Below are 13,583 nucleotides of genomic sequence, written 5' to 3'. Positions count from 1 at the left end.
GAACTGCTGAGATGACTGTCAAAGGTTTCTTCTTCGTCTTCTGTAGCCTTGAGTAACTGAATGCAATCTGTCTGCCATTAGACATTAGACTGCGGCACAATTTTTCTTTGCAAATGAGGAAGCATGTTTCTTTCTCTTTGACCTTTGCATGTAAGCCTTTTTTTTTAATGTGGGATATAAGAGACGTCTCGCATTTAGTGATCATAATTGTGTTCGTCTGCAAGGCATGTTCCTAAGATGGACCGTGACCTTAAAGCAGGTGCTGTAAAGTGAATTTAAAGAGATGTTTGAACTGTCCTGATGGAAAAGAGCTGGTAACGATTGGATTCAGAAAATAATTTCTTTGCATTTGCAGCAAGCGGGGAAAAAAAACAGCAGTAAAGTTAGAAATGAAAAGGTGTTTATGGTTTTTAGCTCCCTCAGTAGATGTGTCATCAGATTAAAGTAGTCTCTGACTTAATCCCTCCAAAAAGTTAATATTACCTGTAGTCAGAAAAAACATTAAAATAATTCTTTAAACCTAAATGACCAGTATGAATAACTGTGGGCTTAAATGGTTTTCAAATCAAATGAAACTTTGACGAAGTCCTCACCGCCATGTCATGAACTGTATTTTGTTCCCTTGAGTTTTTCTGCCGTGATGTGTTTTTGTGTTCTTTTTAGATCGTTTTCAGTCCGCCACCGGGGCATTATTACCCACGGCTGTTTTTTGTTGTCTTGATTGCTTCCCGGTGTATTTCAGTTTCGCTGGGATCCCCAGTGTTTGTGGAGTCTTAGTTGTTGGTTAGCTGCATTTGCCAATTCGTGTTGAAGCCAGTAAGTTCCTGTAAGGTGTCGGTTTGAGCTATTAAAACCTTTTCTGCAGCAAGGATGACCCACTCTGACAGGCCATTGATTGCCTGTGCAGTTTCACTTGATTATCATCTCCTTTCATTGCTCTGTCTGGGATTTCTCCCATTGACCTCAGTTTCTCTGGTAGAACAGTCAGCGAACAGAAGAAGTTGTGAACGATGATGTCAATTTTCTGCGCTGTTGTAGTTTCAGCAATGGCAGCAGAGGAAGTGAGTGTTGGTCATGCTTCTAAATATCGATTTAACGTTAACAGCCGCCTCGTTCGCACTAGCACTTTTCTTTTCGCACTGGAGGAAGCTTTCTAGGGTTGAACTGGCTTTACAAACACCATGGACAAATGTTATCAAATGGGTAAAATTTTAAACTTCGCCAGAAAGCAATTGATTCTCAACAGCCAAGAGCCCAGACCAGGGGTGGGCAACTCCAGGCCTCGAGGGCCGGACTCCTGCAACTTTTAGATGCATCTCCACTTCAACACACCTGAGTCAAATAATGAGGTCATTAGCAGGACTCTGGAGAACCTGACTGCACTTGGGAGGTGATTCAGCTGCTGGATTCAAGTGTGTTGGACCAGGGAGACTTGCAAGAGTTGCAGGACACCGGCCCTCGAGGACCAGGATTGCCCACCCCTGGCCCAGACCCTCTGGACGAAATGAAACGTAGAACAAGGAGCTGCTTTTTCTCAGACTAACAGAGAACAGAACACAAAAACAGATAACAAAACTAGACAACAAAGAATTAACTAATGTGGCAACACCTTACTGTGAATAATGAATAGAGAGGAATGTCATAAATATGCCAAGACCTATACAAGAAGAAAATAATCAAAACAAAAGCCAGAACCCAGACACCCAAGGATTCTAACTCAGTCATTCCATTTCTTTCCTTTGCTTCATTTATGGACTAATTTGCTTTGATTTCATAGAATATGTGATAGTTTGGGGTGTTGTGAGCATCTGGTGGTGACTATATGCCAATGGCCTAATAAAATCTATTTAAATTGATAATTATTTGATTTTAACACCACAATTGCAAAACTGATCTTTTGACATTAGCAGAATACCGACAAAGGCAAAGATTTTCACACATTTGTAATGGAAACACAGTTCCTGTTCTCCGAGGCTCACAGCCAAGAAGGAATCAAGTAAGACTTACATTTTTCACAGTCTGAAAAATGTTCTCATTCATGGTATAATGACTGGCATTTTCTTGGGACAGATTGCTGTATAAGAAATGTATATTTTCTTCATTTGCTTTGAAAACCTTCACAGTGAATAGATTTGAAAAGGAGAAGCTTAATAATCCTATCAATCAACACGCAGTAGATTTGTCACAGTAACTAGGGTCGTATATGTCACTGCGGAAAAGCATTCAGGCATAATGTTTGCCAATTTACAACATGTATCAGTGTTTCAGAAGACTTGTCTCTTAATATTGATGGATGCCTGGTTTTATTACAAAGCTCCTTCTACACACAATGCTTTGTTAGGCATCTGAATGCACACATAGACTATTGTTTCAGTCTGATTCAGTGCTGTTCTGATTGGATGTTAGCATATTCCAGGCATGCGTGACCTCACGCCGCTGTCCTTGGAAAGAGATACAATCGGCTTGTGTGCAATTCTGTGAGCAGGTAAAAACTGGTGGCTAAGAATACCAAAAGCAAGCAGATGAGATCACGGGTTCACAGAAATGGCTATGACAATTAGCCAAAGAAAGAAATATTGATGTGATGCATTCTTTTGCACAGTGGGAGAATATTTGAATTCATAACATGTTTTTCTATCTTCGGTTTTACAGAGTTTTTCTTCCCATAACTTCTCCAACAGCAGCTTCAGTCTCCCAATCCCATTCTAACGTGACGTGTTTTTTTTTGTTTAGAAATTCTCAGAAAAATTGCTCTCGTCCCTCTGAATCATTACAACTAGGAAAGCTTTAATAACACCTAGTGTTTTTTAGCTGTTCTCATTGTGTAGCCCCCCTACAGCAACACATAATGTTCTGCTCGCTCTCTTTTATTTCTGTACACCACCATCTACACCGCTTTCGGGCCTCCATATGAAACATCCCACTTATCTTATGTAATATCATTTTCTGGGGGAATACTGGAAGTTTCCATCCACACACACACAAGTGTTTCACTCCATTAAAATCCATATGAGAGATGGCCATCCAACGCCTGTTAAAAGTAAAATCAATGATTGAATAAAATACAGTATGAGAGTCTATTACTCATAGTGTAATTTCAGTGTAGTCTCTGTGATTGTTAGTCACTTATGTTTCTTATATACAATGTGTTATTTTGTACATGGTCAGTAAAGGACTGTGAGTCACAAGCATGTAGGAGTTGATGTTTTTCAGAAGTGCAACAAATGTGGAATGAGTTTTAAGATTTTGTACTGAGCTTCACCTGACAGCAAAAAACGTTTTTTTTTTTTTTTTAAGACTATTACGTACCCAATGGTGGCTACTTCCTTGTTGCAGGGGTCTATATCCATTCTGAAGCTAGCTACTGGTTTGATTAATGATAGATCGGCACATTATTGTTAGCTTCGGACAGGCTAGGGTTAGGTTAGGGCTAGTCTAGTACAGTCCTGTAGCACCTTTACTTAATGCCATTAAAATATGTGATTGTTACAAAAATAAATGTCTTTGTTACTTATTAAGTTTGCAATTGCAAAGTTGTTTATTCAGTATTAGCAAAATATCAACAAAGATTTGCGCACATTTGCAATGGAGACTGAAAACACCCCAGAAGAGTTTTAGAGTTCCTCCCTCACGTTAAAATCTTTACCCTCAACCTTTTCTCTGCTTTTAGAACAAAATGTTAACTCAGCCTAAAATATTTCATCTGCTAATAGTTTCCATTATGAAGAGATAATCATTGTTATTCACTTCACCTGTCAATGCTTAAGGCAATTCACCTGATTGGTGAATTTATACCGGATGACTAAGATTAAGGTTGAAATTAAAGTTAAATGTAATGACTTAAGTTGTTTTAAGAATGTGAATGTAAAGGATGGTGGGAGGCAAAAATATTAAAATCTAGACTGTTTAATGTTTCTTCTTCTTTACCTGTTGGTTAACAGATTTTATTTCTAGCTGGTCAAATCTGAGTTAATAAATCTGTGATGTCGTAGGTGAATTAAAGGCAAGGCCCGTGACATACCCTTCGGATAAAGGTCACTGGTCTCTAATTACCTTTGAGGTCTCCTAATGAGATCTGAGGAACGTGTGAGCATCACCAGTTGAATCACAGATTCACAGACCTCTATCCATCACCCACTCTACTTAATAACCATGACAACTTAAAAAACAGATTACCAGTCCAGTGGTTATGACAGTAATAGCACATAGAGCTCAAGCTTTAGAATCCCTCTACATTATAATCAGGATAATCATCAATATGCATGTTGTAAATGTAGCCTGAAAAAAAAGTAATCAAAAAAACCCAAAATTATTAAAGACCGCATGAGGACATTTTATAAATTAGCAATCAATTCATGCATGAATCATAACCTCACTCACTTTTTTCCTATTTTCCATCATCATTTTTTATGTATCCACTCAGGTGCACAACATATTTTGGTTTTAAAATATGTTTGTGTATGATAACTAGTGGTGAAACTCCATTAAAAAATATTGAATCAAGGTAATTAATTATTCGCAATTAGTCGCATTTTAATCAAACTACATATTGACAAAATAGGCAACATTTCTGATTCAAAAGCATTTTGCTGCTAAATTATTGAATAAACAGACACATAAACTCAACAACAAAGACATTAACTCCTTTTAGCACAATTTGAACACAATAATAGTCTTTTCCAGCATCCAGTCATATTATTTTTTGAAGTAAAAATTAACCTCTAGAGGGCCAAGAGAACCGGCTTTTTCATCCATTGTTGTTTGCGTGAATACGGAGGCTCCTGCGGGAACCATTGTATGTAAGAACATTTTTTTTTACTATGTTTAATTTTTTTACGTGTTAAAATCTATGTAATTAATTTATTGATATTAACACTTTGAATGCCAGTCCAATAATATCACAATATATTGTGTGCGTATTAAATATGAAAATACCAAAAAAAAACATATTTTTAGTCTGTTCTCTGAACATGCTTGTATCCCATTATCTCTACATCCCTCAGTTAAGTTTTTCTCTTCATTATTCAGAACTCATTTATTTTCCCCAGGTGAACTGTCATCACAAAAAACACAAATATTTTTTATAGGAAACAAGCAAACAACCAGACAAACCTTTCAATACCTGTAAGTACAAACTCCTGAAAGACAAAAACAAATATAACATTTTGTACATGTTCAGTCATTCTAAAAAGAAAGTTATCTGGAAATATGCTCAGCTGTGTATTTCTTTGAGTCTGAGTATGCTATTTTAACAACACCTGAATTTCCCCACTAAGGGACCATAGAGGTTGTTTCTTTCATTTCCTTTTTACAGTATGAAACTGTAAGAGTTTCATACAAAGAATGCCTTCATCTTAGAATCAGAATAATAATTAAAAAGGGGAAAAGGAGCAGTATGTACATGTACAGTATGTGTGTGTGTGTATGTGTGTACAGCACATTTTTATATAAAGAAAAAAGAAAGGCAGGTTATTTTGATCTACAGCAAAGTAGCTGACCACTCAGGCTGTCAGAGAGACGGCCTGTGGGTAGAAACCGCTTCACTGGCTGCTAATTTTTGTAAATGGCTCTCTGTAGCGCCGACCTGAAGGTAGAAGTCTGAACAGATAAGTTGCATAAAACCACTGAGCTTTACTTTTCCACAAACACAAAAAGATAATGGGTAAATGCCTAACTTGAAAAACACCTTGTGAAATCCACTTAAATGTTTATCTCTACCACAAAAAAAGATGAAGGCTCAGCCAGTTGTGTGATGAGAAATCTAAGTCCAGAGTTGTAAATATCAGCACAGTACTGGGACTGAGAGGTTCAGTTACACAACATTTCCAAAGGTCAGATGTTTTACTATGTAGAAAAGTGAAAGAAAAACATAAACACTGAGGTTGGTTTAATTGATATCAAATCTTTAAGGGAAAAAATGAAGAATCATTAGATATCTGGTGTTTTGCTTTGGAACATCTGATTGAAGACACTTGGTTACATAGCATTGATTATCCTGATTATTTGGTCTTTAGTTCAATCCACATTTTTCTTGTTCAACAGTTTTTTTTCATTCTTATATTCATGCAAAGACATTGGGTTGATTGGGAATGTTTTAAGTGTGCCAAAATGAAATGAAACATTTGAAACTGGACAACTGGAACTAAAAATTCTAGTTTCATGGCACTACATGTCATGATCTGTGTTTTTCCTTGTTTATTTAGAGTTTTCTGTGTCGTTAAGTCTCTTCGTTGTCCTGTCCTCCCCTTGATTGTTCCCAGGTGTGTCTCGTCTCTGTGATTACCCTCCCGTGTATTTAACTCCACCTGTGTTCCTTGTTCGTCGTCGGGTCCTCGTCTATGTCTAGTCAGTTCGTCGTCAGTGTTTCCTTGTGCCTGCTGTTCGTTGTTTTGACTGGCTTTCCGTAATTAAAACATCATATTCATCATACCTGGGTCCGCTGCATCTGCCTCACCACTCTCACCACCCGCATTTCCTGACAGAAGGACCCGACCCGACCGAACGGTGAGGCTCGCTATTATGGACCCAGCTGGAGTGAGGTTCCCTCCGAAAAAGCAGAGCGGACCGAGGCGGAGATCCAGCAGGGAGGACAGGGAGCTAGCTGAAGCTCTCGCCGACCTGCAGCGGGAGCTTTTCCGGGGAACAAGGCTGGTGTTAGCACCCCCCGGGTACGGCCCCCGTCGATTCCTTCGTCCGGGAAGCCAGCGACCTGAGCCGCCGGTGGAACCGGCCCCTCGTCGCTTTCCGGAAACACCTCCTCCGCCGTCTACCCGGAGACAGCGACGTGAGCCGCCGGTGGACCCGGCCCCTCGTTGCTTTCCGGGAACACCTCCTCCGCCGTCTACCCGGAGACAGCGACGTGAGCCGCCGGTGGACCCGGCCCCTCGTCGCTTTCCGGAAGCACCTCCTCCGCTGCGAGCTCGGAGACAGCGATGGGAGCCGCCGAGGGACCCGGCCCCTCGTCGCCTTCCGGAGCTGTCGCCCCCGCAGCCGTTTCCAAGGCTTCGCTGCGGCTCGCCCCCGGAGCCCGTTCCGAGGCTTCGCTGCGGCTCGCAGCCGCTTCCGAGGCTTCGCTGCGGCTCGCCCCCGCAGCCGTTTCCAAGGCTTCGCTGCGGCTCGCCCCCGGAGCCCGTTCCGAGGCTTCGCTGCGGCTCGCAGCCGCTTCCGAGGCTTCGCTGCGGCTCGCCCCCGCAGCCGCTTCCGAGGCTTCGCTGCGGTTCGCCCCCGCAGCCGGGACCGAGGCTCCGCTCCGGCTCACTTCCAGCCGGCGCACCCGAGGCCGAATCAGCCGGCGTTCCAGCCGGCGCACCCGAGGCCGAATCAGCCGGCGTTCCAGCCGGCGCACCCGAGGCCGAATCAGCCGGCGTTCCCGCCGAGACCCCGACTCCCGAGACTCTCTACGTTCCCTCCGAGACCCCGACTCCCGAGACCCCCTGTGTTCCGACCGAGACCCCCTGTGTTCCAACCGAGACCCTCTACGTTCCTTCCGGGACCCCGACTCCCGAGACCCTCTGCGTTCCTCCTGAGACCCTGACCCTCTGTGTTCCTCCTGAGACCCCGACTCCCTGTGTTCCTCCAGAGACTCCCTGCGTTCCTCCCGAGACCCCGACTCCCGAGACCCCCAGTGTTCCGACCGAGACTCCCTGCGTTCCTACCGAGACTCCCTGCGTTCCGACTCAGACTCCCAGCGTTCCACCCGAGACCCTGACCTCCAGCGTTCCACCCGAGACCCTGACCTCCAGCGTTCCACCCGAGACCCTGACCTCCAGCGTTCCACCCGAGACTCTGACCTCCAGCGTTCCACCCGAGACTCTGACCTCCAGCGTTCCACCCGAGACCCTGACCTCCAGCGTTCCTCCAGAGACCCTGACCTCCTGCGTTCCTCCAGAGACCCTGACCCTCTGCGTTCCCTCCGAGACCCTGACCCTCTGCGTTCCCTCCGAGACCCTGACCCCCGAGACCTTGACTCCCGAGACCCCGAGGACCAAGACCCCCTGCGTTCCTCACAAGACTCCCAGTGTTCCGACTCAGACCCCCGGCGTTCCCACCGAGACCCCCTGTGCTCCACCAGAGACCCTGCCTCGGGGGGCTCATCATCGCCACCTCCCGGGCCGCGGACAGCCGCTGGACCGCCTCCTGGGGTCCCGCCTCTGTGGTTCCCGCCTTCAGCGCCGCGGACGGCCGCCGGACCGCCTCCGTGGTTCCCGCCTCCAGCCCCGCGGACGGCCGCCGGACCGCCTCCGTGGTTTCCGCCTCCAGCGCCGCGGACGGCCGCCGGACCGCCTCCGTGGTTCCCGCCTCCAGCGCCGCGGACGGCCGCCGGACCGCCTCCGTGGTTCCCGCCTCCAGCGCCGCGGACGGCCGCCGGACCGCCTCCGTGGTTCCCGCCTCCAGCGCCGCGGACGGCCGCCGGACCGCCTCCGTGGTTCCCGCCTCCAGCGCCGCGGACGGCCGCCGGACCGCCTCTGTGGTTCCCGCCTCCAGCGCCGCGGACGGCCGCCGGACCGCCTCCGTGGTTCCCGCCTCCAGCGCTGCGGACGGCCGCCGGACCGCCTCCGTGGTTCCCGCCGCCGCGGACGACCGCCGGACCACCTCCGTGGTTCCCGCCTCCTTTGCCTCCGCCCACCCTGTGGGTAGTTTTTTGTTGTTTTTGGACTCTTGGCCCTTCTTGTTTTTCCGCCCACGATGGTGGGTTGTTTTTTTTTTTTTGTTGGTTTGGACTCTGGCCCGCCGTCCGGCACCCCTCCACCCACCCTTGCTGGGTTTTTTGGTTGTTTTTTTTTTCTTGGGCGTCTGGTAGCCGCCCTTGAGGGGGGGGTACTGTCATGATCTGTGTTTTTCCTTGTTTATTTAGAGTTTTCTGTGTCGTTAAGTCTCTTCGTTGTCCTGTCCTCCCCTTGATTGTTCCCAGGTGTGTCTCGTCTCTGTGATTACCCTCCCGTGTATTTAACTCCACCTGTGTTCCTTGTTCGTCGTCGGGTCCTCGTCTATGTCTAGTCAGTTCGTCGTCAGTGTTTCCTTGTGCCTGCTGTTCGTTGTTTTGACTGGCTTTCCGTAATTAAAACATCATATTCATCATACCTGGGTCCGCTGCATCTGCCTCACCACTCTCACCACCCGCATTTCCTGACACTACATGTTCAATTTGAGCTAAATATTAGATTAGAATAGAATAGAAATAACATTTATCATCCTACAGTGGAGAAATTCAGGTGTCAAAACATATGTCCACACTAAAGATCAAACAGTGTTCAAAATGTAAAAATGAATAATAATAATAATAATAATAATAATATATTATAACAGGGGTGATCCAGTCCAGTCCTTGAGAGCTACCGTCCTGCAACTTTTAGATGCATCCTTACTCCATCAGACCAGGATCAGCTCTGAATCGACCTGCTAATGAGCCATTCATTAGTTTCAGGTGTGTTGGAGCAGGGAAGCATCTGAAAGCTGGTAATTCTCCAGGACTGAACTTGAGCACCCCTGGTATAAGATACTACATTGACTTTTCGTATTTTTTGTATATTTTAAATGTTGTGCTGTTACCCACCGCTACTAGAAGTGCCTTGGAATCCCCTCAGGAGTAGTTGCTAGGAGAGTGTTGCTAGGGAGAAAGATGTCTGGGTTTCCCACCTCGACTTCTCTCCACATCCTGACCTCACATGAACGGATAAGCATGAATGTTTTGACAGAGGAATGGATTTTTTTGCAAGTGCCACAACAAAAATCCACAGCAGATGATTTTTTCTGGACCATTTCAGTCTCAGTTTTGTTTCTTCCATCCAGAACACAACTGACTGAAAACAAAGTGGTGCTTTATGGCTTAAGATTTTTTTTCCTTTTCTACTTTTATGCAGTAAAAAAGTTCTGATACTTATAAGATTTATAGTTATATTTTACAGCCAGTTTCTGTTTAGCCAGTTTCTTGTATATACTTATACGTAAATTCTTTACTTCTTAATTTCATTTTCTATCTTTGTAAAAATGTAAAGAGTTAACTTTATCAATTTAAATTATATTGGAAATCAAACAAACAAAAAAACCCAGAAGTGAACGACTCATTTATTGCAAAAAATAGAGCTGTGGTTGACATTTTACTATAGAGCTTTTGGGCAATTAAATAAGTTGTAGAGTTACTACTTTCTTAAATATGTCAGCTATATTGTATTGCTACATAATTTCACAACTTAAACCAATTGTGGGGATTCCAGTGGGGAAAAAAAACCTGTCTGTTGCAGTACATTTCCTTCGATTCGATACGGCAGAGTTGCCATTGCCTTTTCTCCGGGGTTCAAGAGTTAGGTTTCTGGCCTACTTTGCCTTATCTCTCCCCTGACAGCTAATCACTAGATTAGGTGGGATGTGACCACCCTCACTTACCTAATTGCTATGTGAGGGGTGTGTTTTAGAAAGATTCCTGACAGCCAGCGCCCTTAGAAGTGCACTCTTACTTCAGATGAAATCTGCCTCCGCTTCACATTGCTTAACTTGGATTTCCAAAAGGCTTCTGTTTGCTCACCAGCTGTTTATCTAGGCTTAATTTTTGTGTTTCTTTTGTCTGACTTATGACAAGTTCTGGAGTATTCAGACTTTTGCCGAACTGTTTTAATAATCCTCTTTCCATAGACCATATAATTATGCAATTTGACATTTGGAAAATAAATTTACTTAATGGAAACATAGCAGTTTAGAAAGAACTTAACTGTTGATAAAAAGTTTTGGTGCTAGGATGAGGTGGTTTTGTTGACTGTATCAAAATGTATTTATTTCGCAAAGTTGCGATGGAAACACATTTTTTGCATCAAGATGAAGACAACAGGAAGTGGAGGGTGGATGATGACATGCTTTTTTTTAAATGACTGATCGCCTGAACAAACCTATTCATGTCTAAAAAGCATGAAAGCAGAGATCCATCCTGCTACTGATGTTGTAATGGTGTGGAGGATATTTTCTGGGCTCACTTTGGGCCAAGTGAGGAACATTTAAGTTCCACTCACTCCATTAATGTTGTTGCCGGTGTCAAATCGTTTATGATCACACTGTAGCGGTCTATTGATGCCTGCTCAATCCATTGCAGTACTTTGTATTGGGATGTGATGGAACAAGACACTCAGAGATTCAAAGTCACTGAACTGAGGCACAAAGAACTGAGGCAGTTCTAGAGACAAAAGGTCCAACACAGTCTGCCCATAAAGAGGACAGACTGCTGCTGTCAAGCTTGGCCATCAACACTGAAATGACATTAAGACGTTCTGCCAGGGGCCGCGTGATGACACAGTTGCTGCCACGGTTGCCTTGGAGCAAGAAGGCTCTGAGTTTTCAGATTCTGGCCTGGGGTTTTTCTGAGTGCAGTTTGCATGGAATCCCTCTGCTTGCATGGATTCTCCCACGTACCTCATACTGCCACTTAATTTTTGTGTACCCATGCTGCATACAGTGTTGCTGGGTTTAGAGGGACAGGGAATTGACTTGTCGCTTAGCTGCCATGTAGCTCAGCGGCTCTGCTCCTTCCTTTTTCTGTCACTTCTCATAAAGTGCGCAATCAGTCAGGTCCTCTAGACCTTAAGTCAAATGAATCTGAGTCTTCCTTCAGCCTCTACTGCCACAAACTCTTGATGCACCATGCTGTTACATTTTGTGGTTTTGTTTTAGAGGGTAGGAAATTGACAGACTACACCTTCCATTTGTTTTTACTTTTCTTCTCCTTTGTTCAATTAAAATGTGAACATGCAAGTCACGAACTGATTAGCCTGTACTAATCAGATTTACAAAACCAATTTAATCTGCAGCTTCCCGCATGGTTACCAATGTGACAAAGAAAAGATTGTTTTCTTGTGAAAGCACCGGCCAAAATGATCCACTGCCTGCCCCCTTATCTTTCTTATTGCTCCTCTCTTAATTGCTCATTAGGACAGTAAAATTTGGTTTTAATCACCTTCTAATTTAGACGATCTAAAGTTCATTAGAGCTAATGTCCAAACTTCAAACATGCACAAAGTGGCTGATGGTGTCTAGACACAAATGACATTACTTGGCCAGGATGAATGCACATCACATTAAAGCTTTTAATGAATGTTTTTTTTGTTTGTTTAAGCTCTTCGCTTAGATGTTTTTACATCATGAATAAACTTTAGCAATAAAAAAAAAACATAAGTTTTTTTTTTCATTATATTTTGCTAGAACAATGCTTCCTGGCAGTGGTGGCTGCTGCGAATTGAAAAGTTAGTTGCGCTAACCCTAAAGCGCTACAGAGACATGGTATTTAGCGGAAGTTAATGCTAACGCGCTAATTTCAACCCAAATTAAAATCTGCCCTTGAAAAAGTACAAACCTTAAGCACCAATGCAGTTCTGAGGTGATAATTTACATGTCTTATAATCCCTTAGATCTTCATATCTGGTTCTCTACTGTCTGTGTTTGATCTTTTTTCCCTGTACGTTTCTTGTCTGAAATAAAGTTATTAAGGAAAAAAAGTGAGATTTTGAATTTTCTACTGAAAGCCTACAAAACTAAAAAGTAAATTAGCACTTTAGAATGCATCTGAAAAAAAACAAAAAACAATTAGGGAGCGCTAAGTGTGCTAACCGTTTCACAAGTTAGCAAACACACTAAATCAAAAAATTAGCTCCATTGCTACCAGTGTTAGTGAAAGTGTGCCCACCACTGTTTCTTTGTTATAAATCTTAGAACCTTTGAAAGTTGTTTTATTTCTTTTTCAATCGGGGATCTCAACTTGAATCACAGAAGATCACATTAGAGCCTCAGCAGGACTTGGTAAAAGTCGATACCATTTGATTCAGTACCAGAAGCTCCAACAAGAGTCAAAGGCAGAATGAGCTGTTTAACATTGACTGATTTTTTTGTTTTCATGATAACAACCTCAGTACTGACCCACACTTTTCAATCCACAAATGCAGTTTCCATAGAGATGTGGTTAAGGGGAAATAAACTGACTTTCAGACATTAAAGATTCATTAACGCTTAACATCGTTATTTAAGACAAAGCAAAGCAAAAAAAAGAAAAAAATGAGCAGGTACAAATGTTCTTCCTTTTTCATTTAGTTTACATCCTGATCATGTTTCATTTTATCCAGACGGTTTCCACTTATTTTTGAAGTTATTCAAATTATTAGGTAGCAGCATATCTGTGAAGAAGTCTTATTAATTCTGCTCTGTTCTGCTGGTTCACCAGAAGTTTAATAATTTAGGATCCAGTATGTTCTCATATTTACCACAAATGTCTTCGGTAGGAGGTAAGAAAACTAATTTCCTTAAAGGGTGCTGGTTTGGCTTTTAATAAAGAATTGTTTACTCACCTCCAGCAACAACGAATGTAATGAAATTGGAATTGAGAGACAATGTTTTGATATCTGCCAGGTGCTGCAGGTGCCAACATACTGAAACCAAATGGGCTCTTTTGCTTGAACTGTTTTTATTTTAATCCCCATTTTCACCTCTTTCTTCTTTCTGCTTCTCTTCCAGTGGTTGTGTTATATGTGCAAGGTGTGGGAACCAAAGAGTGGAGGGAGGTAAGTTGAGAAACCTAACATTAATATCTAATATCAGAGATTGCTTTCTGT

General features: G+C 43.3%; 1 protein-coding gene across 1 annotated transcript in view; it reads left to right on the top strand.

The window, feature by feature from the left end:
* LOC114146765 (copine-9-like) overlaps positions 1–13,583 on the top strand; it is an 88,202-nt gene that overhangs the window by 10,419 nt on the left and 64,200 nt on the right. Inside the window, exon 3 of the mRNA XM_028021142.1 lies at positions 13,486–13,532. Coding sequence (XP_027876943.1) covers positions 13,486–13,532 — 47 coding nt within the window. The remainder of the gene's footprint in view (positions 1–13,485; positions 13,533–13,583) is intronic.

The sequence above is a fragment of the Xiphophorus couchianus genome, chromosome 1, assembly GCF_001444195.1.
Source record: "Xiphophorus couchianus chromosome 1, X_couchianus-1.0, whole genome shotgun sequence".
In the NCBI taxonomy this organism is placed as follows: Eukaryota; Metazoa; Chordata; class Actinopteri; order Cyprinodontiformes; family Poeciliidae; genus Xiphophorus; species Xiphophorus couchianus.
The sequence above is the reverse complement of the archived record's forward strand: the minus strand, read 5'-3'. Positions and strand labels throughout refer to the sequence as shown.